The sequence below is a fragment of the Oncorhynchus nerka genome, linkage group LG26 (assembly GCF_034236695.1).
Source record: "Oncorhynchus nerka isolate Pitt River linkage group LG26, Oner_Uvic_2.0, whole genome shotgun sequence".
In the NCBI taxonomy this organism is placed as follows: Eukaryota; Metazoa; Chordata; class Actinopteri; order Salmoniformes; family Salmonidae; genus Oncorhynchus; species Oncorhynchus nerka.
Window position 1 is genome coordinate 5,261,032 of NC_088421.1, and position 25,710 is coordinate 5,286,741.

At 40.5% G+C, this 25,710-nt stretch overlaps 1 protein-coding gene across 2 annotated transcripts; it reads right to left on the reverse strand.

The window, feature by feature from the left end:
* Window positions 1–1,909: 1,909 nt before the first annotated feature.
* Window positions 1,910–24,609, reverse strand: LOC115110104 (nuclear body protein SP140-like). 2 transcript variants are annotated; one of them, XM_029635469.2, is made up of 16 exons: window positions 24,354–24,609; window positions 24,036–24,222; window positions 18,081–18,255; window positions 17,613–17,834; window positions 17,284–17,403; window positions 16,320–16,453; window positions 11,047–11,094; window positions 10,766–10,814; window positions 10,447–10,575; window positions 8,547–8,686; window positions 8,277–8,345; window positions 5,476–5,603; window positions 5,203–5,320; window positions 4,971–5,045; window positions 3,305–3,448; window positions 1,910–3,091 (listed from the first exon to the last, which is right to left on the reverse strand). In XM_029635469.2, exons 2-16 carry the CDS (start codon window positions 24,177–24,179, stop codon window positions 2,978–2,980), a joined length of 1,809 nt encoding a protein of 602 aa, XP_029491329.2. In that variant the 5' UTR covers window positions 24,180–24,222; window positions 24,354–24,609; the 3' UTR covers window positions 1,910–2,977. The 2 variants fall into 2 exon arrangements, with proteins under 2 accessions (XP_029491329.2, XP_064866093.1); XM_065010021.1 differs by lacking the exon at window positions 24,354–24,609 and adding an exon at window positions 20,703–21,004 and having other exon boundaries at window positions 24,036–24,114.
* Window positions 24,610–25,710: the final 1,101 nt, after the last annotated feature.

The following is a 25,710-nucleotide window of genomic DNA, read 5'->3' on the forward strand; positions in this document are numbered from 1 at the left end:
TACAGATACAAACTTGAAACCACTAATGTGGTGAAACTCATACAGAAGAACATTTTCAATTCAGGGTGCTCTAGCAGATAACCCATTATTATAATTATATCAGATAATGTGATATTACCAGGTTATGGCTACTTGGAGAGCACTAGCACTGCTCTCCTGGCTACACATTGTGGTGACCCATGGTGATTGAAATGCCTGGTCATGGTTATCAATCTTATTTTCAGAAAAAGGAGCAAAACGTAATCAAAACACATGTCCCTATCTTTTTTTCTCTCAAGATATGGCGAATTTAAACAGGCGGAATAAAAAGATTTTAGCAAATGGAGCGCAGGTCCACTGAGTTGCAAACCAAGTGGATGGGTCTAGCTCATTGCTTAGCAGCTAATGGTGATTTGTAGATCTGACGCAGTTGCTACCTCAGATTGTGAGCCCAGTGATTGTATTGAAAGAGATATGCACTACCTACAGATGGCCACGGCGAAGAGCAAGAGAGCATGTTTTTTTGCAGAAAAAACACTAACCCTTAACCCAAGGTCTATCCCTTAAAACAGTTGCACCAACTTCAGCAATTGCCTGCATTGTGGAAGGATCTATAATCTATAATCATTAAGTTGTTTTTGTTTGACCATGCAAACGAGACCAAATACTTGAATGTGATATTTGAGCCTCTCTCTCACTGATTAATTGTACAATGCAGATTTACACACACACACACACACACACACACACACACACACACACATGATTTCAGTTTGTGAGTGTGTGATAATATACTGAATATTATATAAATGCAACATGGTTCCATGTTTCATGAGCTGAATTGAAAGATCCCAGAAATGTTCCATATGCACAAAACGCTTATTTCTCTCAAATTGTGTGCACAACTTTCTTTAACTCCCTGTTAGTGAGCATTTATCCTTTGCCAAGACAATCCATCCACCTGACAGGTATGGTATATCAAGAAGCTGATTAAACAGCATGATCGTTACACAGGTGGACCTTGTCCTGGGAACAATAAAAGGCCACTCTAAAATGTGCAGTTTTGTCACACAACCACAATGCCACGGATGTCTCAAGTTTTCAGGGAGCGTGCTTTGGCACACTGACTGCAGGAATGTCCACCAGAGCTGTTGCCAGAGAATTGAATGCTAATTTCTCTACAGTAAGTAGATTTTCGTTCCAGAAAATTTGGTAGTAAGTCCATCCGACCTCACAACCGCAGACCACGTGTAACGACGCCAGCTAAGCACCTCTACATCTGGCTTCTTCACCTGCGGGATGGTCTGAGACAAGCCACCCGGACAGCTGATGAAACTGTGGGTTTGCACAACTAAAGAATTTCTGCATAAACTGTCAGAAACCGTCTCTGCGTGCTCGTTGTCCTCACCAGGGTCTTGACCTGACTGTAGTTCGTCGTCGAACCACATTACCGCTTCTACCATGCGCACTGTCTTGGTTATGGAATCGCTTGACCACGTCTAAATAGGATGACTATTTCTCTCCATCATTAAAAGGAAAAAGTTTTCGTCTTTCAATTAGACATAAAGAAATTGTGTCTACAAGCCCAAAATAAGCCACTATTGCAGTATTTGCATTCTCGGATCTGTGACTTTACAACAAGCTGAAGAGAAATGGCAGCATTCTTTACCAAGCAGCTCTGGGCAGAGATTTGCTGCTGGCAATTGTGGTGACGTTACCAGCGTGAACAGGCCCTGAATAAGGGCAGAGACCCAAAGCAGACGCTGACCTAACTGCCCTGAAGGGGCTGCTGCTCTGTCTGATGACATTCTCCTCAACAGAACCACATTCTGGTAGCCTACACAGTCAAACATGTAGACCTATGTTGTACAATGTTTTCAAAATTCCTAATCAAAAGTAAGAACCTGGAAGGTGAGGAATTATAAGGCTCTTGCATGAGAAGTTAGCAAAGCAACATTTACTGTGTGAAATGCAATGTTATCACCATCATTCTATTTCAATTATCATCACACACCCATTTTGACTGCTAGAACGAATGAAAGAAATTCATGAAAGGACTGGATGGATAATAATGTACATGCAAATCTGTATGAAGGCTGTATAGAAAGACCATTGCATGGTGAATATTCTCTGTTGTCTCATAGTGAGATAACAGTACAGACTTGATGAAGGCTCTACTGGCTGTTGGATGCAGTTGGATGCTGAAGCTGGATACTGAATGTACTCTTGAACTCTCTCTCAAATAGATCCTTCAATCATGGCACTGTGATAGACTGCATCCAAATTGTTGAGTAGAGTGTTGGAGGCTATTTTGTAAATGACATCGCCTAAGTCGAGGATTGGTAGGATGGTCAGTTTTACGAGGGTATGTTTGCCAGCATGAGTGAAGGATGCTTTGCTGCGAAATAGGGAGCCGATTCTAGATTTAATTTTGTGTTGGAGATGTTTAATGTGAGTCTGGAAGGAGAGTTTACAGCCTAACCAGACACCTAGGTATTTGTAGTTGTCCACATATTCTAGGTCAGAACCGTCCAGAGTAGTGATGCTGGATGGGCGGGCAGGTGCGGGCAGCGATCGGTTGAAGAGCATGCATTTAGTTTTAGTTGCATTTAGGAGCAGTTGGAGGCCACAGAAGGAGAGTTGTATGGCATTGAAGTTCATCTGGAGGTTAGTTAACACAGTGTCCAAAGAGGGGCCAGAAGTATAGAGAATGGTGTCGTCTGCGTAGAGGTGGTTCAGAGAATAACCAGCAGCCAGAGCAAAATCATTGATGTATACAGAGAAGAGAGTCGGACCTTGAATTGAACCCTGAGGCACCCCATAGAGACTGTCAGAGGTCCATTTTGACTGCTAGAACGAATGAAAGAAATTCATGAAAGGACTAGATGGATAATAATGTACATGCACGTCTGTATGAAGGCTGTATAGAAAAACCAGGGCATGGTGAATATTCCCTGTTGTCTCATAGTGAGATAACAGTACAGACTTGATGAAGGCTCTACTGGCTGTTGGATGCAGTTGGATGCTGAAGCTGGATAATGAATGTACTCTTGAACTCTCTCTCAAATAGATCCTTCAATCGTTCGCCCATCACACGGAACTCTGCATTATCCTTCATTAAAAAAAGACAGACACATTTCTTTAGAAAACATAATAAACTAGAAATGCAATAAACACAACTCATTTAGCCTAATTCATATTTGTTATGGATTAAACAAAGACACATTGTTAAAATGTTATACATGCATTAGCGCAATTCCAAGATTTGTTTTCAAAAATGTTGCCTCGAGTCTTCACATTGGATACTGCCGTAGTGCAGTCTTACCCTGTTAAATGTGGCACAGTTGGTGAAGATAAGCAACACATCAGACACAAAGTGTTGCACTGACTGGTAGAGATTCTGCTGCAGCTTCTCCACAACCCTGTCCAGCCATATAGGGGTCTTTATCACACTGGTGTAGTTTCTCACCTGGCAATGAAACATACAGTTGAAGTCGGAAGTTTACATACACTTAGGATGGAGTCATTAATACTCGTTTTTCAACCACTCCACAAATTTCTTGTTAACAAACTATAGTTTTGGAAAGTCGGTTAGGACATCTACTTTGTGCATGACACAAGTAATTTTTCCAACAATTGTTTACAGACAGATTATTTAACTTATAATTCATTGTATCACAATTCCAGTGGGTCAGAGGTTTACATACACTAAGTTGACTGTGCATTTAAACAGCTTGGAAAATTCCAGAAAATTATGTCATGGCTTTAGAAGCTTCTGATAGGCTAATTGACATCATTTGAGTCAATTGGAGGTGTACATGTGGATGTATTTCAAGGCCTAGCTTCAAAATCAGTGCCTCTTTGCTTGACATAATAGGAAAATCTAAAGAAATCAGAAAAAAATTGTAGACCTCCACAAGACTGGTTCATCCTTGGGAGCAAATTTCCAAACGCCTGAAGGTAACAAGTTCATCTGTACAAGCAATAGTACACAAGTATAAACACCAGGGGACCACGCAGACGTAATAACTCTCAGCAAGGAGACGTGTTCTGTCTCCTTGAGATGAACGTACTTTGGTGCGAAAAGTGCAAATCTATCCCAGAACATCAGCAAAGGACCTTGTGAAGATGCTGGAGGAAACAGGTACAAAAGTATCTATATCCACAGTAAAACGAGTCCTATATCGACATAACCTGAAAGGCCGCTCAGCAAGGAAGAATCCACTGCTCCAAAACCGCAATAAAAAAGACAGACTACGTTTTGCAACTGCACATGGGAACAAAGATCGTACATTTTGGAGAAATGTGCTCTGGCCTGATGAAACAAAAATAGAACTATTTGACCATGATGACCATCGTTGTGTTTGGAGAAAAAAAGGGGGAGGCTTGCAAGCCGAAGAACAACATCCCAACCATGAAGCACGGGGTGGCGGGATCATGTTGTGGGGGGTGCTTTGCTGCAGGAGGGACTGGTGCACTTCACAAAATAGATGGCTTCATGAGGTAGGAAAATGATGTGGATATATTGAAGCAACATCTCAAGACATCAGTCAGGAAGATAAAGCTTGGTTGCAAATGGGTCTTCCAAATGAACAATAACCCCAAGCATACTTCCAAAGTTGTGGCAAAATGGTTTAAGGACAACAAGGTATTGGAGTGGCCATCACAAAGCCCTGACCTTAATCCCATAGAAAAATTTAAAAAGCGTGTTTGAGCAAGGAGGCCAACAAACTGACTCAGTTACACCAACAACTAATTGGGTGTATGTATGTCTCTCTACTATTATTCTGACATTTCACATTCTTAAAATAAAGTGGTGATCCTAACTGACCTAAGACAGGGAATGTTTACTTGGACTAAATGTCAAGAATTGTGAAAAATTGAGTTTAAGTGGATTTGGCTAAGGTGTATGTAAACTTCCGACTTCAACTGTATATGGAGAGAGAGAGAGAGAGAGAGAGAGAGAGAGAGAGATCTCCAAGCAAACTTACATTGATGCAAGGATCTGCCACAAAGATGTTGTCCTCGTCCGCATGGTATAGACACAGCAGGAGGTACTGGCATTCCTGTCAGAGTAAACACACCATTATGTGACTGGTCAAAGATTGTTTACATTTAATTCTGAATAATTATTTCATGCGAAGTGTATAATGAAGATTATAATGGACAGGCAATTTGAGGCAATTGGCCCAATGGTAGAAGTCATTAATTCAGGCTCCTCACCAGTAGGTTGTCTGAGATTCGGCAGGTTAAGGCTTCCTGGTAGGTAATTTGTTTGGGGTAGCGCCACGACTGACTGGCCCTCAGTACACAGAATGTACAGATCCACGGACAATCATCCCTGTGATTACACACACACACACGCACACAAACATTTCAATAGTGCACAAATAAGCTGACAGCTACGTTTACCTACAGTACACAGAACAAACAGACCTCTCTTGTATCAATTTCTTTCTCTCACACTGTCTCTCATCAACCCTCAACTCTTCTCACCCCATCATGGCTCCATCCACATTAGGAAGATGACATCTCTGATGGAAGGAGCGGGGACACTTATCACAGCATATCAAGCTGCCCTGGCTTCTACAGATGAAGCAGTCGTCATCGTTATCCTGATCATGCTGCCAAGACAGAGAAGAGAGGAAGGTGAGAAGGAATTGGAAACAAACAAGCACCAACTGCCTGTTTGTGTGTTAACGAATATCGTACAGATTGGTTTCCCACACCCTCGGGTGTAAAACCAGGACATGCCTTATCACCAACTCTGTTTGCTATGTTTATGAATGATTTGGCAAAATAAATACTGGAGTAGGATATGATGATGAAATGCTGATGTATTTTTATGGCAGAAACTGAACAAAACCTGCGGAAAATGTTATTACGTCCAGTCAATTGATTTTCAATTTTGTGGTGGTGAAGACATTCTTGAGTTTACTAGCAACTATAAATATTTGGGTCTTTATTTTGATGAACATAAGACCTTTCAATACAGCACATCTGCCCTGGCTGACTCAGCATGTAGCGCTGTTGGGGGATTTATAGGAAAAACAAAAACACTCAAAGATATTGGTGATGCCACATATTCCAAACTTTCAGACATGTGTGTCCTGTTGTGTACTATTCAGCAGGAGTGTGAGATGCTAAGGGGTATCTCAAAGCAGTACTTATTCTTTAGGTGTCCACAAGTTTGCGCCTATGCTGGCAATAACTGGACTGGGAACCCAGGGGAAGTGAGATGGAAGGCGTGCATGGTGAGACTTTGGAATAGACTTGCTGGGAATGTTTTTCAATGGGATCTCTTCACAGGAGGAGCTTGGGCAACCAAAACGTTGGACCTTTTCCAGCAGTCTGACTTTTAACATTTGTACGAAGACCAAATTAAGGGAGATATCGTCACTAGAAACAACTGATAACACAATATGAAAATAAATGGGTGGGGGAGATACAGGCTAGGGTCTTTTTTCTCCATTTCCGCCTGACTGACTTGCCCAAAATATACTGCCTGCTGCTCAGGCCCTGAAGCCAGGATATGCGTGTAATTGGTACCATTGGAAAGAAAACAGTCTGACGTTTGTAGAAATGTTAAATTAATGTAGGAGACTATAACACACAAGATATGGTAGGAGAAAACCAAAGAAAAACCAACCATATTTTTTTTTGGAGAGCCCATGCTAGAACATATAGGGATTATTTTGGCTTCCACTGGACGTCAGTAGTCTTTGTTCAACGCTTCAGGCTTGTTTCTTCCCAAACGAGGAAGAATTATGAGTTTTGATACAGGGATTCAAGAGTTGGAAATTAGCACGCGACAAAGAGGACGCGCACCTGCCAATATCATTTTCCTATTAAACATACTTCTTTCCGTTTGAAATATGATAGTTTAATTACATTCTAGGGTATCTGAGGATTGTATAGAAACGTATTTTGACTTGTTTTAACAAAGTTTAGAGGTAGCTTTTTGGATTCCTTTCTCTGCATGTTGAACGAGTGGATTACTCAAATCGATGGCTCCAACTAAACAGACTTTTTGGGATATAAAGAAGCGACACTACATGTTATAGCTGGGACCCTTTGGATGACAAATCAGAGGAAGATTTTCAAAAAGTAAGTGAATATTTAATCGCTATTTGTGAATTTATGAAACCTGTGCTGGAAGAAAAATATTTTGATGTGGGGCACCGTCCTTCGCTGTAAAGCCTATTGTAAATCGGACAGTGCAGTTAGATTAACAAGAATTTAAACTTTTAAACGATATAAGACACTTGTATGTTCCTAAATGTTTAATATTCATAATTTTTATGATTATTTATTTGAATTGCAGTTTCACAGGAAGTTATCCCGCTTGCGGGGCGCCTAGCCTTAAGAGGTTTCATAAACCCATGAACCTTTTGATTTGATTAAGTGTGAATTTGTGTGTGAGAGATACAGTATATTATGTACAACCTACCTAAAAGCAAGAGCTCGCCATGTGTAAGACCGGGGATATTTCCCCTGCGTATTGAAACAGGTCGGGATAATGGTAAAATGGATGAGGAAAAACGATGTAACTATTGTGACCTCGAAGAAATAGAGAATAACATTCATTTGAGCATCTATTGCACTTCCTACCGCGATATATACATTTTTCTTTATTCCAGAAAGCCCACCAGATTTACCCTGGCAATATGTGGCTGAGTGATGAGGAGAAACTGAAATGTTTTTTTTTGTACATTGTGTATTTTTGTTTGCTGATTTTTTTTTATAAAGCCTGGAATAAAAGAAGGGAGACCAGTAATTACATTCTAAAAGTATTTAGCTCCTATATAGCAAAGTGCACATATGTGTATAGATTGTCTGTAGGGCTGTCTCACAGTCTTCTCTCTGATCTCACACTTGAATCTTCTCTTTATTCAAGATCAAGGTTGAAACACCTTCTGTTAAATTTTTCTGTATTGACTTTTTTATTCATTTTACTGCTCTAGGGTTATTATTATTATTATTATTGCTTGGATAACCTTATCTACTATTGTGTACTGATTTATTTTTCATTATTTATGCGGTGCTCACTGCGCAGGACACCAGAAGAATTATCACTGTGAATCATTGTAATTTGTTCGTGTCAATTAATCCTTTAAGGGATGGGTTGCCGACTGATGATTTGACATGAAGATGTCATTCATTCATTCATTGCCTTTACAGTGATGTTAAGAAACATCTTGGAATTTCATTATTACAACTGAAGCATTCGTTTAACCAATGTGATTGGCTGGTAAGTGGGTGCCACCATGTTCCTGAGGGTCGAGGGGGAAACTTACCCTGTCTTTGGCCGTGGAGCTGCACAGTTTGCACTTACACAGGAGAGAGTGGATGACCAAGATCTTACTCTGAAAATGATAAACAAACAAAGACAGTAGTAGAACTAGTAAGACGTTTTTAAGAAGGGAAATGTTTTCATCGCAGGTCCTTAAAGACCTTGCAGACTATCTTAAGCCATTCCTTGTACAGTAGGTTGGTAAGTGTCAAACACTATTTTTTTTCTCTCATCTCCCTTCCTCTCTTTCTCTCTGTTCTCTTTCCGTCTGCACCTCGATGAGGACGTTGAGTGGTTTCCCGTCCCACTGGATGTCTTTCTTCCAGGAGGGATCTTCCAGAGCTGACTCCCCCTTCACAAACTCCACCGGGGTCATCCAGCGCAGCTCCGTACGGATGCTCTTTCCACGCGACCCTGTGTGGAAACAGAGAAGAAGGACAAGCTCAAATGAAACCCAATTATAACCCTCGTATAAATCCAATATGGCACATTACAGCTGACCAGAGTGACATGGGGCTATGGTAAAATAACTTGTAGCGTATTATAGATAATAGCAGAAATGGTGTCATTTACTTTCCTTTGTTATGTTTATGTTTGCAGGGACATTTTCAGTACAAGTGCCGGTTTTAGCAAGTCGGCAAACTTTTGACCATAATCCCTGGGCAGTACAGACAATGAGCACATACACAGCAGAGAGCAACACATGACAACTAACACTTAGTATGCAGACAGAAAGAGCAATAACACAATAAGCAACCAAACAAAATACAGAAAATGAACAAACAATATCTACACACCTCACAAACTACAGGCAGGTTGAGTGTTGCACAGTTACGTGTGTCTGAAGGCAGTGAGTTCCAGACATGGGAAGCTCTCACAGTGAAAGCCGTCTGACTGAAGGTGCTTTTCCTGAAGGGAACTATATAGTCACCTCTCATGGCAGAACTTGTGGATCTGCTGAAATGGGTTTTCTGCTTGATAAAAGCACTAAGTGGGGTCAGTTTTTGAGGTGCAGCTAGAGAAAGAGGGTTGCCAACATGTAAAAGTGTCTCCAGTACCTTCAATAGTTTCAAAGACATGGCAATAGCTATAGAATGTTGTTTATTAACCTCTTCAACCTATGGGGGCGCTATGTCATTATTGGATAAAAAAACGTTCCCGTTTTAAGCGCAATATTTTGTCACGAAAAGATGCTCGAATATGCATATAATTGGCAGCTTTGGAAAGAAAACACTCTGACGTTTTCAAAACTGCAAATATATTATCTGTGAGTGCCCCAGAAATGATGCCACAGGCGAAACCAAGATGTAATCTCAAACAGGAAATGAGCTGAATTTCTGAAGCTCTGTTTTACTATCGTCTCCTTATATGGCTGTGAATGTGCTGTGAACGAGCTTATGCTCTCTGCCGTTCGTCCAAGATGTCTGCAGCATTGTGACGTATTTGTAGGCATATCATTGGAAGATTGGCCATAAGAGACCACATTTGCCAGGGGTCCGTCCGGTGTCCTTTGTCTAAGTTGGTGCGTAATTCACAGTGGCAATCATTTTACCATGCGATAACAGAGGGAGAAGCACACTTCCAGGAACGATACATCATTGAAGAGATATGTGAAAAACACCTTGAGGATTGGTTCTAAACAACGTTTGCCATGTTTCAGTCGATATTATGGAGTTAATTTGGAAAAAAGTTCGGCGTTTGGATAACTGAATTTTCGGGGTTTTTTGGTAGCCAAATGTGACGCACCAAACGGACCGATTTCTCCTGCACAAAAAATCTTTCAGGAAAAACTGAACATTTGCTATCTAACTGAGAGTCTCCTCATTGAAAACATCCGAAGTTCTTCAAAGGTAAATGATTTATTGAATGTTTTTGCTGGTTTTTGTGAAAATGTTGCCTGCTAATGCTAACGCTAAATCCTAATGCTAAATGCTAACGCTAAATGCTAAATGCTAGTTTGCTATGGTAGAGAAGCATATTTTTGAAAATCTGAGATGACAGTGTTGTTAACAAAAGGCTAAGCATGAGAGCTAGCATATTGATTTCATTTCATTTGCGATTTTCATGAATAGTTAACGTTGCGTTATGGTAATGAGCTTGAGGCTGTAGTCATGATCCAGGATCCGGGTTGGCTCGACGCAAGAAGTTAAACCTTCTGAGAATAAAAATTGTACCTGATGCAAACCGATCCTTATGTAGCATTCCATTGATGGCTCCACAGGTGACTTTGAAGATTTCCTCTTTTTCCTGCTCAGCTTCTTCCTCCTCCTCTTCCTCCTCATCATCGTCATTCTCATCAGACTCTGAAGTAAAGATAAACAAAGAGGTTTAGGGAAAGATGGTTTATTATATAAGTGTGAAAGGTCAGGCCTGCGTCACAAAACCTTATAACAAACAAAAACACAAAGTTAGAGACAACACCATCCCCTTTACCAGATAGTCATGTCTAAAGGATTCAGAAAGATTCCATTGAGTTGTGATTGTTGTACATACCTGTGATTGCGCCTGCTGATTGGTTAGAGAGAAACAGTACTCTCTTGGCCTAGATATGAGTAAAGGGACAGACCAGTTGTACATATATCAGTCACATAATAGACTCTTCTTTATCCAATATGGTAAGAACATGGACAAACAAAATTATCATTGGTCAAAGTATGATCACGCACAAGAAATATAAATTCATGCACGTATGTGGATGTACTAAGCATTTGAGAGCATTTGTAGTTTGACTGTTAATCCAGAGGATGTGGTATATTGAAAGTTTGGTCTCCTACCTGTGCACTCTTTCTTCTTTTAAAGTCTGGTGAAGTTAAATGACCTTCCTGAGGTGGGTGGGATTGTGATGGGAGGGGGTAGAGAAAGGGGGACAGACATTGCTTTTTAGTGTTGAGTGACTGAATGGCATATCAGTGAAATACCTGTACAGTTAGTTTCTTTACAGAAAAACAAGAAGGTTATAATGTGTAGCTATAGTTCGTTGCTCTGTCTGGCCCAATTTTCGGGTATATGTAATGATAAACCGATATGCTGTGGTAAGAGTAGGGGAGATCGTTAAAACATTAAGGTGAGGAGAATGTATGTTTTTATAAGTACAAGTCAAAAAATATGTGTGATGTTTTCTTTGCAAATGTTTGAATTATGGGAGTATCCATGAACATACGTTTGTTGAAAAGAGGAAAGGAGATATTTCAAACCTATTTCGGAGTCTTTAGGTCAAGCCATGAGTTAACCAGCATCTTAAATTATTGAGTCATCCAGTTGACCTATTTACTTGTGGTCCTGCCTACACCAAACGACTTTAAAAAAAAGTATTATATGAGCAAAATTAAACAGGCCAATTTATATAATGAATATGAATTCGGAGGGTGGACATGATTAAATATTAAAGCCTTAAAGCCTTGACTAAAGGCTTCAGTCATACAAAATTGAACTGAAATCCGAACTGGTTTTCCAGCAGATTAGTAAAAAATGTCTCACCTCATGTAAAAAAAATGGCCCTTTTCCCTTTATTGAGATTACAACTTCTCACTTTAGGTTATTTGAAAATAATATATATATCACTATTTTTAAAACAGGCTATAGAAAGCTGGTTGCAATTTCAGTTTTATGCATCAGAAAAGACAGAACAAATATTAGAACAAATAGTATGGTTAAACTCAAATATACTAATTGATTAAAAAATATATATATATAATCTTAATGATATGGAAATGTCTGCTATATCCAAAATTACAACCAACTGATTGCCACATTATCACAAAAGTGGAAGGGGAAGAAGGTAAAGAACTTGTCTCTCGGCCCTACATTAAAGACCAACATTTGTTAAAGAAAATTACGATTTAAAAAATGTATACCAGTTTCACTTAAGGACCAAAAATTTGAAAGCTGCGCCAGGTAGGTCGCAAAATAGTTAGGAAGAGATTTCCGATGTTGCCCATTCCATGGTGCGTGGTTTATGAACTGATACACAAAACAACACTGGGTTAAAACGTTTCAGTTTTTCCATTTGATTATTATACAAAATTCTTGCAATCAGATTTTGCTGCGAAGAGATAGATAGCCTAGTGGTTAAGAGCCCTTTTTGATGTCCTCTTGAGCAAGGCTGTCACGTTCTGACCATCATTCGTATGTGTTTTCCTTGTTTTAGTGTTGGTCAGGACGTGAGCTGGGTGGGCATTCTATGTTGTGTGTCTGGTTTGTCTATTTCTATGTTTGGCCTGATATGGTTCTCAATCAGAGGCAGGTGTTAGTCATTGTCTCTGATTGGGAACCATATTTAGGTAGCCTGTTTTGTGTTGGGTTTTGTGGGTGATTGTTCCTGTCTCTGTGTTTGCACCAGATAGGACGGTTTAGGTTTTCACTTTAATTGTTTTGTATAGTCTGTTCATGTATAGTCGTCTTTATTAAAAAACATGAATAACCACCACGCTGCATTTTGGTCCGCCTCTCTTTCATCAGAAGAAAACCCTTACAAAGGCACTTAACCCTAATTGCTCCTGTAAATCGCTCTGGATTAGAGCATCAGTTAAATGACGTAAATGTAGCTTGTTTTTGGTCGCAAATGTAGGAATGGCTGACGATTTACAACATTTACCTGGAACAAACTCAGCAAATAGCACTGCTGCTATAAAGAGGTCACTTCATTGCCTCTCTCGCACACACACATTATTCCTGTCACACACCCACACACAGACACGTGTGTTCAAACACACAAATAGACACACATTTGCTAAAAATGTCATGTTATTCTTAAGGCATACATTTTTTTTAGGAATATTGTTTGATCAAAGAAAGGCTATTTCTAAGAATATGTTTGCTACATTGCTTCACTTCTTGTTACAAAAGCAATACGCAACAAGCAAGCATTGTGACATCCAACCCCACGATGGGGCTGGTTATCACAGGTGGACAGAGTGTGTTTGAAGGCTTCTAAAATAAAATAACATGTTATTTGTCACACTAACAGTGAAATGCTTACTTATGGGTCCTTTTCCAACAATGCAGAGTTAAAGATAACGAGGTAATTGAGGTAGCTACGCACTGTAGGTAGGGGTATCGCGACTAGGCAACAGGGTAGATAATTAACAGTAGCAGCAGCATATATGTGGTGAGTGTGAAAGTGTGTGTGTGTGTGTGCGAGTGGTGTTAGTATGCATGTTATGTGTGTGGGTGTCAGGGATTGACATGAATTCAAAGCACACACATAATTGACATTGCCGGACTGCACATGGGACCTGATTGCAGTTAATAAACCCTACAGGGTCTAACCCCTGCTGTAGAGCCTATAAAAGAAAGTGTGCCTCTTTGAGCTGTCATTGTGACTCTTCAGACAGTCACAAATTTGATAGGTCTATGCACAATTCACTACATATGTGTCTGTCACAGACATGAAGTCTGTTAACAATTCAGAGAGGCATGAGGGAAAAGGCTATTTTCTCCTGTCCTAAAGCCTAGGCTACTTTCCTATCCAGTCCCAATCCCGCTGAAACCCCAAATCCTGACTCATGTCACGCATGACAAATCTTAACTTTATTCTGTAATATATAGGTTGCATTGTGAAAGCACGTCTCTAGCCTACGCATATCAAAATACCGCTGTAATATTTCCCCCGCTTCTCTGCGCTGTCTCGTTCTAGCTGCCGATATGAGAGCTTCGGTAGAGAATGTGTGATCAACAAACGATACGAGAGTAGATATGGATATTAAAGATGCCTTGATATTTAAACTATTTGCACTCTTCACTTCCCCATTATTCATGAGCTGATCTGGTATCTTTATAATCATCAACTAGAATTTTCTAAAATATTCTGACATTTGTTGATTATTAAGTTATCTAGCAAGTTTAGCAACTTCGGTCAGTGGAATTCTCATTTGACTGCAGTTTGTGTGATTTCACAACGCTATAGTCGGGTTGTGCTCTGTGCGTCCTGAAAGCGCTCTGTGTCGAGATAGCCTACTGCTGAAATGCGCGGAATTAATTGAGGAACATGATAACGTTCAGAATTTATGAACGGCCTGTTTTGCAAATAACAACAATGTCATTGGAGATCAACGATCCTTCTATCAAGGCATCACTACAGATCCGGGTTCGATCCTGGGTTTTGTCGCAGCCGGCTGCATGACCGAGAGACCCATAAGAAGGCACACAATTGGCCCAGCTGGGTTTGGGCAGGGTTTGGCCAGCTAGATTTTCCTTGTCCCATCGCGTTCTAGCGACTCCTCGTGGCGGCCCGGGCGCATGCGCGCTTACTTCAGGTCACCAGCTGTATGGTGTTTCCTCCAACAGATTGGTGCGTCTGGCTTCCGGGTTAAGCGAGCAGTATGTCAAGAAGCAGTGTGGCTTGGCGGGTCGTGTTTTGGAGGGCGCCTGGCTCTCAACCATCACCTCTCCAGAGTAAGTGCTGGAATTGCAGCTATGGGACAAGATGGCAACTACCAATTGAATGTCACGAAATTGGAGAGAAAAAAATATATAATGAAAAAATAATTATAAGTTCATTCTAACATGACTAAATAGCAGTTTTCTTTGCTCTGAAATCCTTACATAGTGGTGCAGCGCCCCTCTTATTTGGGGAGAACCCTGGCATCGTGACCATATCTTGGTTGGGCAAAATGGGCACTTCCAGTTGTTATGGACATTTCCCGGGACTCTGGATAATTATGAATTATTCCTGGTATTGAGACTTGGTAGATTCTCGGGAAAATATTAATTCCAAGTGGGTGTATGTAGTGTGTTTTTATGTGTGTGTCAGAGAGTCAGTGTAAGTATGTGTGAATGTGTGCATAGAATCAGTGCAAGAGAGTTATTGCAATGCAGGTAGTCTGGGTAGCCATTTGATAAGCTATTTAGCAGTCTTGTTTATAAGTATTATGGCTTGGGGGTAGATGCTGTTCAGGGTCCTGTTGGTTCCAGACTTGGTACATTGGTACCGCTTACCGTGCAGTAGCAGAATGAACAGTCTATGACTTGGGTGGCTGGAGTCTTTGACATTTTTTGGGCCTTCCTCTGACACTACCTGGTATAGAGGTCCTGGACAGCAGAGAGCTTGGCCCCGGTGATGTACTGGACGTAGTCCACGATCAGTTATTTTGTGTTGCTGACGTTGAAGCAGAGGTTGTTGTCCTAGCACTACACTGTCAGGTCTCTGACCTCCCTTTAGGTTCTCAACGTCGTCGGTGATCAGGCCTACTACCGTCGTGTCGTCGGCAAACTTAATGATGGTGTTGAAGTCGCGCGTGGCCACTGAGTCATAGGTAAACAGGGAGTACAGGAGGGGACTAAGCACACACCCCTGACGTGCCCTGGTCTTGAGGGTCAGCGTGGCAGATGTGTTGTTGCCTACCCTCACCACCTGGGTGCGCCTGTCAGGAAGTCCAACATCCAGTTGCAGAGAGAGGTGTTCAGTCCCAGGGTACTTAGCTTAGTGATGAGCTTCGAGGGTACTATGGTGTTGAACTCTGAGCTGTAGTCATTGAATAGCATTCTCAAGTAGGTGTTCCTTTTGTCCAAGTGGGAAAGAGCAGTGTGGAGTGCAATAGAGATTGTGTCATCTATGGATGACGGGTCAGGATTAGGTTGAAAATGTTAGTGAAGACACTTGCCAGCTGGTCAGTGCATGCTCTGAGTGCGCATCCTGGTAATCTGTCTGGCCCTGCAGCCTTGTGAACGTTAACCTGTTTAAAGGTCTTACAGTGACTCCATTTTTTAATTAGATATGAAGATAAAAAGGGTCAGCCCCCATTTCAACCCAAGACCTTGGTGTTCCTCCTAATATTGAAGAGTGTTGTAAGATATGCTGGTGCTGAGAAATACACACAAGAGTAAAATGTGTGACAACCAACGGCAGTCTCCCCTATATGATATTGTATATGAAACATACCTTTTTATATATATCACAGAGTGTAATGTGTGGCAACATTGTCCAAATGACATAGGTTTGATTAGAGTATGAAAAGTGACCAAGCTGTTCAACCTTTCTGTGTTATCACGTCTGGTTGAATTGTGTTTTTAAATGGTCAAATAAATGAAATCAAAATATATGCTGTACCTGGATCAGTTTTCCCAGAGTGGTGCCTCTACAGCGGATACTGCACTTCCAGTTCTTTCTGCTCTTCTTCCCCCCAAACTCCTGAAAGCCACTTGGGGTGAACCATCGACCCTGGACCACAATGCACCTCTTCCCTGAAACAAACCAATGAGTAAGTCAGACGTCAACCAGCAACCCCGGACCACAATTCTCCTCTCCCCTGGGAGAAACCAATGAGGAAGTCAGACATCAACCAGCAAATCTGAACCACAATGCACCTCTCCCCTGAGACAAATCAATGACGAAGTCAGACATCAACCAGCAAATCTGAACCACAATGCACCTCTCCCCTGAGACAAACCAATGAGGAAGTCAGACATCATACACACCACCACAAATTAAGACCATGCAAAGTCAAATAGACCGTAGTACACATGTGCCTGACTATGATTGAAACCTGGGAGTTTTTTTGTTTGTTTTAAAACTGTCGTAAAAAATTCCTAGGACCTTTTCTGAGATGTTTGTGGATACGGGCCCTGGTTTTGATGAGTTTTTAAAGGGGCAACCAGCAATTTGAACAATAACAAACCATTCCACACCACTGTTTCGTTACAAGCCCAGGGATGGTGGTGGAAAAAAAGAGCTATGGAGTCAAGGACTGACCATCCATGCTGTTAACATTCTAGTTTTAACCATATTTTGAGGGTATAGAGTGTGTGTTTACATTTACTTTGTTTACAAACATTGGAGTTAAACAAGCGTATACAGCATTTTGTTCTGATGGGGTACAACAGTTGAACTAATCTCATGAGGTATTTATAAGTTATATTTTTCAAGACGTAATGGGTACATATCATAAATGTATAAATCCAAAAATGTATGTAGCAACTGCAGATTGCCACCTGGTCTCAGGCAAGGATATTCGGCCAAAACACATCCACCATTACACATAAACACATCATTTAAAGTCCTTGTTATGACCTACCTTTGGCCAGCTTGTCCCTGTTGAGCGTGCCTTCTTTGTCCCCACAGGTGACTGGGAGCTGGGTCTTGTAGATGGGCCAGGTCCAGATGTCAGCTTTCTCATTCTTACTGAAAGGAGATGCTGCATGGGGACACGGTGGGGACAGTCATTAAGATGTGACTTGAAAAAAAAAAAATTCACCCCCCCTAAAAAACAAACCTACTACCTACGCTATGAATTCAGGAGTCAATATTTACTCAAGAAAATGTCTGTTTGAAGTTAGAGGTACTTTAGACTTCCCTACTCAAGGCTTCCTCTTTCCCCCAGGGAACATGAAGCCTGGGACTCACAGTAGGTCGGCCTCTGAACTTTCCTCTTCTGACTGGGGTTGGACTGTGTGGACGTGCTGGGCTGCTCCTCCACACTCTCACTTCTCTTTTTCTGGTTCCTCTTTTTCCTTCTTGTCTTCTCTTCCTCATCTTCTCCTTCCGCTGAACCCTTCTTCTTCTTATCCTCCTCCCCCTCTTCCTTCTCCACCTTCTCTGGCAGTTTCTCATAGAATGTGAACGACCCTACAAGGGATTGGTGTCAAAATGTTGTAAACCATGCAACCTAATTCATGTACATCTAATAAAAAAGTATTATTATTACAAATTAGACAGGGCTTTGAACCTCAACTTCAAAGTATCCACCATTGTGACTACATGTATACTCTACTAGGAGTTAGAATTATATATAGATATTAACCTATCCATACAAATGCCATAATAATAATACCATAATAATACAACAATAAGAGTGAAGGCTCCAGAACTGACCGTCCAGCAGGCGGTTTCGGAGCAGGCTTAACGTGGGGTACTGCAGCAGGAGGTGGTCCCTGAACACACATTTCCAGAACACCTTGATGCTGTTGGGCCTCTCTGCCTCCACCCAGTCCAACACCTGGTACACACCCTTCTCCCTCACCTCCTTACTCTTACACCGAATCAGCTTCTGCAGGAGGGGTCAAATACAACACCATGGTCCAATTTGTGGGGGTTAACAATTTGTGGCTGGAGTAGAGAAGTAGATTTGATTCTCTAGATGCAACTGCCATCCCAATCAGTTCCTTTTTACAGACAGAAATTCATGGACACACGTCAGGCATTACTAATCAATGATCATCAACTCCAAAGTCCACTCCTACAATAACATTCAAAGACCTGTTATTTATATTTTTTGTACCCAGCTAGTAATAGGACAGTGAATGGTCTTAGTGTACACAGAACACTCCTAGAATTAGTGTTGACCCAATGAACGCTGGAGATCCTCAAGGAACCTCTAGCAGTCAAGCCGGGAAATGGTTACAATCGTTTTTCTCATTTTAATTTTTCTCATCGTTTTTTTTAAACACTTAAAATAAGGGCTGTGTTTCATGTAGGCTTACCCTGGAGTGATGTTTTGATAACCGTGTAAATCTCTCTAGGACAAGGTGACTTTTATCATTATATTCGCCTGTATTTACCCCCCCCCCCCCAAAAAAAATGAACCGCTATTTAGCTGCTAATGAGGTTATCATAAAGAACCACAAATGCCATGATGATCTGGACGAGACTTCTGAATCGAGGCAACGATTAGAATCTCTGGATTAACTATCTAATGTTAGCTAAATGTAGTCATGAATACATTTCATGAATCTACATTTCTTTAAATTGACAATTCTGTGAAATGTATTGTGCAAGTATAACATTGACACAATACCTGTTTGCAAAGGTCTCAGCTAGAAATGATGTGCAGGAGCTTGCAGGGATTTGTAGTCTTGCAGGATGTCTACTTTGATGCTAATTAGCACTTTCGAATTTGAGCGTAAATAGAACCGAATATATTGATAAAAGTCACCTTCTCTGAGAGAGATTTACAGCAGTCCTGCAGAGGAATGAATGGAATTACTATACAGTAATACAGTATTTCAGGAAGAAATTAAATGTATTTAAATCTTTTTTGTTGTAGTGGAGACAGTAACATTAATATTCAAAAACCAAATAGTTTAAGGAATTGTTAAAAATATTTATCTTATGTTTAGCTCACATTTTATCATTTTAAAGTATGCAATAAACTCGTCAAAAATGCATGTATATTTTTTTACAATGGAAGAGTACCAAGATGGCTGCACGGTGGCTTCAATACAGTAACCACTTTCAGTCATCCAGGGTTATACACATAATTGACCTTTACACAGGGGTTCCTCGAAGACCCTCGATGACCCTTTCCAGAGCAGTTCCTCAAGGAACCTTTTTCAACCGGCAAGTTCCGCTGGTGTGGCAACCCAAAAGGTTCTTCCAGGAACTTTCAAAATAGGAGGAAGAATTTTACCAAAGAATTCTGTATTCTGCATTCTAAAATTTGTTTTGTTACAAGGTTGGATCAGGGTTTTATTCGGTAGAGTACTACAGTACAATAAGATGTACAGTAGAGTTTAAATCAGTAGAGTAGTACAGTACAGTTTAGTTCAGTAGAGTAAATTATTAAACAATACAGTACATTATACTGAACTATACTCTACTATGCTGTACTCTAATGTACTGAACTATACTTATTTTATTTACCATACTGTGCTCTACTGTATTGCACTGTACTCTACTGTATTGTACTGTACTCTCCTGTACAAAATCTGAACCAATTATATACATTTATGTTTGGACCAAATATTGTCCGGACCAAATATGAACCAATCATCCATGTCTATGTTTGGGCTAAATCAAGGCCGGTCGGGACAGGACCAAATCTGAACCAAACAGACGTCTATGATTGGTTCAGATTTGGTCCAAACATCTACGCCCGTGGATGTTGGAATAAAGGCCGCTCTGGACCACACCAAAAAAATACGTTAAAAAATTACATCCGGACAAGAATTTTAAAAAGACGTCAGCATTGGTCTGTGCTTAGTGGGATTTAGTTTATTGCTGCTTGGTTAACCTATTTCCGCCCAGACATGCCACTATGCAAATCTTATGCCATTAGTAACCCTGACATGTAATCCATATTTCTTTTATATTTTATATTGAAAAGCATGTAAAAAAATGTTTTAATCTCAGTCACAATTGTGACTGATAGGAACATGCAGTGCTCTGACGATAATAAAATTTAAACACATTTACCACTATTCCTCAACCGCAATATCTATATAGAGTGCATTCGGAAAGTATTCAGACGCCTTGACTTTTGTTACGTTACAGCCTTATTCTAAAATGTATTAAATTGTTGTTTTCCCCTCATCAATCTACACACAATACCCCATAATGACAAAGCAAAAACAGTTTTTAGACATTTTTTAGATGTAAAAAATGTAATATCACATTTACATAAATATTCAGAGCCTTACTCAGTACTTTGTTGAAGCACCTTTGGCAGCGATTACAGCCTTGAGTCTTCTTGGGTATGACTCTACAAGCTTAACACACCTGTATTGGCAGAGTTTCTCTCATTCTTTTCTGCAGATCCACTCAAGCTCTGTCAGGTTGGACGGGAGCGTGGTTGCACAGCTATTTTCAGGTCTCTCCAGAGACATTTGATCAGGTTCAAGTCCGGGATCTGGCTTGGCCACTCAAGGGCATTCAGAAACTTGTCCTGAAGCCACTCCTGCGTTGTCTTGGCTGTGTGCTTAGGGTCGTTGTCCTGTTGGAAGGTGAACCTTTGCCCCAGTCTGAGTTCCTGAGCACTCCTTTCCTCTTTCCCTCGATCCAGACTAGTCTCCACGTCCCTGCTGCTGAAAAACATCCCCACAGAATGAAGCTGCCACCACCATGCTTCAATGTAGGGATGGGGCCAGATTTCCTCCATACGTGACGCTTGGCATTGTACTGCAGCCCACTTACCCACACACCTAAACCCAATTACTCACACACCCCAGGCCCGTTAACCCTATGCCCTAACCCTAACACCCACATGCCAACACCCTAATATTGATACAATCAAGTACCGGAACACCAATATCCTAGCCATAAATGCCCTATTTACTAATCATAGACCCCAGTTCCTTTTCCAATACACCTCATCCCTGTTGCTTCAGTGCGCCTTGGCATACATTTTTACAACTGTATGGAAATCTATTGGAGGGATGTGACACCATTCTTCCACAAGATATTCCATCATTTGGTGTTTTGTTGATGCTGGTGGAAAACACTGTCTCAGGCACCGCTCAAGAATCTTGAGATCTGGTGACTGAGACGGCCATGGCATTTGGTTTTCATGCTCATCAAACCATTCAGTGACCACTCTTGCCCTGTGGATAGGGGCATTGTCATCCTGGAAGAGACCACTCTCATCAGGTGAGAAATGATTCATCCTAGATTGAAGGTGATCACTCAGAACGGCTGTGTATATATTCGTGTTCACCTTGCCCTCTAAGGTACTGAGTAAACCAAAACCATGCCAGGAAAATGCACCCCACACCATAACAGAGCAGCCAGAACTCTTATTTTATGGTATTTTCAGGTACCTGTATATTCCCTGCACACCCCAGCCCTGTTATTTGCATATCTTACTCATGTGAACATTGACCTGTATACACTTATCATTTCATAGATAAACCCATAGTACAGTGTTATAACACCAATTAGTCAACTAAGCCTGATTACTCGTAAACTGTAAAGCAGGTCTACCCCTGCATAGTAGGGCCGTAGCTACATACAGTTGAAAAAGGAATAAGATTACATACACTTAGGTTGAAGCCATTAATACTTGTTTTTCAACCACTCCATAAATTTCTTGTTAACAAACTATAGTTTCGGCAAGTTGGTTAGGACATCTACTTTGTGCATGACATAAGTAATTTTTCCAACAATTGTTTACAGACAGATTATTTCACTTATAATTCACTGTATCACAATTCCAGTGGGTCAGAAGTTTACATACACTAAGTTGACTGTGCATTTAAACAACTTGGAAAATTCCAGACAATTATGTCATGGCTTTAGAAGCTTCTGGTAGGCTAATTGACATAATTTGAGTCAATTGGAGGTGTACCTGTGGATGTATTTTAAGGCCTACCTTCAAACTCAATGCCTCTTTGCTTGACATCAAGGGAAAAAGAAATCAGAGAAATCAGCTGAGACCTCAGAAAACATTTTAGACCTCCAAGGGTCTGGTTCATCCTTGGGAGCAATTTCCAAACGCCTGAAGGTACCACATTCATCTGTACAAACAATAGTACGCAAGTATGAACACCATGGGACCACGCCATACCGCTCAGGAAGGAGACGTGTTCTGTCTCCTAGAGATGAACGTACTTTGGTGTGAAAAGTGCAAATAGTGACCCACTGGGAATGTGATGAAAGAAATAAAACCTGAACTAAATAATTCTCTCTACTATTATTCTGACATTTCACATTCTTAAAATAAAGTGGTGATCCTAACTGACCTAAGACAGGGAATTTTTTACTTGGATTAAATGTTAGGAATTGTGAAAAACTGAGTTTAAATGTATTTGGCTACGGTGTAAGTAAACTTCCGACTTCAAATGTATGCGGACACAGAGGTATGAAATGTTCTTTTAGTGTCTCTTACACAATGGTATACATTATGTGAGTTTTGCTGAATAGTCACAAGGGTCCCGGGTTTATCAGAGTATTGGGACATGGCCACAGGTGTAAACCTGGTTCATATGGGTATTTGTGCTGAGATATGCAGGTGTAGATATGTTTTTTTTATTTAAACAAATATATACTTTTTGGGGGGGGGGGACTCGGTCAGGGTCTCAACTTACTGTTGAGAGTTAGAATAGTAGAATAGCACACAAGATGCAATTTCGAAACTTGGTTGTGCATCAGCAGATTTCCTCATTATGTCACTCACTGACAGTCACTCAATTAGCCCGTGTCACATAATTAGCTTTTAAAACTGCAAAAACCTCACCACATGGCAAAATGTGTAGAATTGCAGGAAATTTGCTGTAAAACTCCAACAACAAAAAAGTTACGTTAAGCAAACGTATTTGTTTACCTTTTGTTAATATTTGTTTACCTTTTGTTTTCTGCTAACAGATCCCGCTGTACATATTCAATGATAGTTTTTAATCCCGGTGCTGAGTTAATGTGAGTTAATACCTAACAAACACTTTTTTTTACAACACTTTTAACATAGGCCAGGCCCTGTTGTTGACTCATATCCCAGCAATAATGCCTTGCATTACATTACGCCTGGGAAGAAAACACTTCAATTGGCTCAATTTACCAAAAGGCAAACATTTATATATTAGCCCACACAGCTGCAAGGATACACTTTTATGCTAGGTTTAGGAACTCATATTGAAGCTTACAGAGACCCCAACTAATGTGCTGTATAGAACAATCTTGTAATGATCTACTTTGGTTTAGATACAAGTATTATGATACCTCTAACACAATACATGTATTTGACTTGGTGAAAATCTGTTTTTCAGACATTGTCACTTTCAGTTTTGGTTTCTTCCTTCACAGACTTCCTCAGATGATGACCTCTTCCTAAATATTTGGTCAAATCTTGCACTAATCTCTTGTAATTACAGTAAAATACTGTAAAATATAAACCCTCACCTCAATAAATGTAATTAATTCATCCAATCATTCATTCATTTCAATGATAGTAGCATTTACTTTTTTTTTTACAGTATAGACCAAATACAGTCGATTTTAAGGTAATGTACTGTGTCGGTTTACAAAAGTTGTTTTTCGGTATTGTGACAGATGGGATTAAATTGAACCTTTGAGTGGGCAGGCGGATATGTCTATAGAAATGTTGCGGTCACTACTGCTCACCGTGTGCATTTTCTCTGGAATGAAGTGGTGGTCTCGGAGCTGGTTAAGAAAGGTGTGTGGTTGCTCCATGCACGACATTTCTGTTCTACTACAGCGGAAAAACCGCAGTAACTCCTCATCGGTCAAAAAATCCAACGGGTCCATTGGCGCCGATCGCAAATGCAGTCCACCTCTTCAATTCAGTTTTCTTTGTTGAAAAAAAAATGCAATATTTACCAGATGACTGAATATTATTAACAGTTTAATAATTAACGAACCGGTTCATATTGGGTTGCACATATAGATTCAGAAATGAAAGTATGATTGTAGGCTATTTACATTTCAATACAGGCCCAGGGTGGATAGATTCATTCAGACGATAGACGCGCAAAAGCATTCGAGACGAAAATAGTCTACATTCCAGTTTGGACGATGGACGTAATCAAAAAGTTTTCAGCTGTAGGCCTACAACATGTTGTTATTGTTATTTTCGAGAAAAAAAATAGATCTCCTGCCAGCACGGAAGGCCACTTCAAATTACTTTTGGAAAGTGAAAGTGCACATATGACTGTGTGCACATATGACTGTAGTGTACTGGCCACTCCGCCACCCTAGACGAGAGGACTACTTTTCCGCCCTTTACGAGAATAGTCCCAGTAAGCAAAATTACGTTAAAAAGACGTCTAAAATACGTATTTTTCCAGACGTTAAAGTCAATTTCTGAAAGGTGAAAATAGTATTCTCCAGATGTTGAAATCAGGTTCATTTTCGGTTCTGATTGAAAGTTGAAAATACATAATTAATAGACCTCTACGTTTGGGCCAAATCAAGACTGGCCCAGACCGGACAAAATCTGAACCAAACACAGACCCCTATGATTTGTTCAGATTTGGACCAAAAACCAACATCCGTGGATAAGGAAATCAAGACCTGTCCAGATGGCACCAAAAAGACATCTAAGATGTCCAAAAGGCATCAGTGTCGGTCAATGCTGTGAACTTGATCTCCACTATAAAAATCATCTAGACAATATCTCACAATACGATTAGACTAACATTTAGTTTTTAACAGCGGAGATTTGTATAAACCTTACTATCTGTCTCTCTAAGATTTGCAACATTGTTTCAATATTCAAATCCAATTTCCAACTGTCCAAATCAAAAAAAAAAAAAAAAAGGTTATTGGTCACATACACATGGTTAGCAGATGTTAATGCGAGTGTAGCGAAATGCTTGTGCTTCTAGTTACAACAGTGCAGTGTCATGACGTTGGCCTGGGGGCTAGGTTTATGACAGCCATAAATACCTCTTCCCCCCTTTTCCCTCTCTCTACCCTACCGAGGTTACATTTGCAAAACCCTTGGTTAACATAGAGATTCTGGGAACATCAGAAGGTGGGGGGAAATTACCTATATTCTGGCAATCCGATCAATGGAACATATGCGGTGGTACTTAATGAATATGATGTCATGATAAGATGACAAAGATAAGATAGGGCTCTGCTCAATCAGTGGCCCGCCCCTGTGAAGGGACATGGCCTATAAAACTTTTCAAACACACCCTCCACTCCCTTCCTATATAAGCCCTTGACGACAATATAACCTCCTGTTCTGAGGATGTGAGGACGACGGTCCTATGTCAGAATTGTTCAGATAATAACTACAGAATGAAACCAACATCAGCGTGAGCTTTGGTTG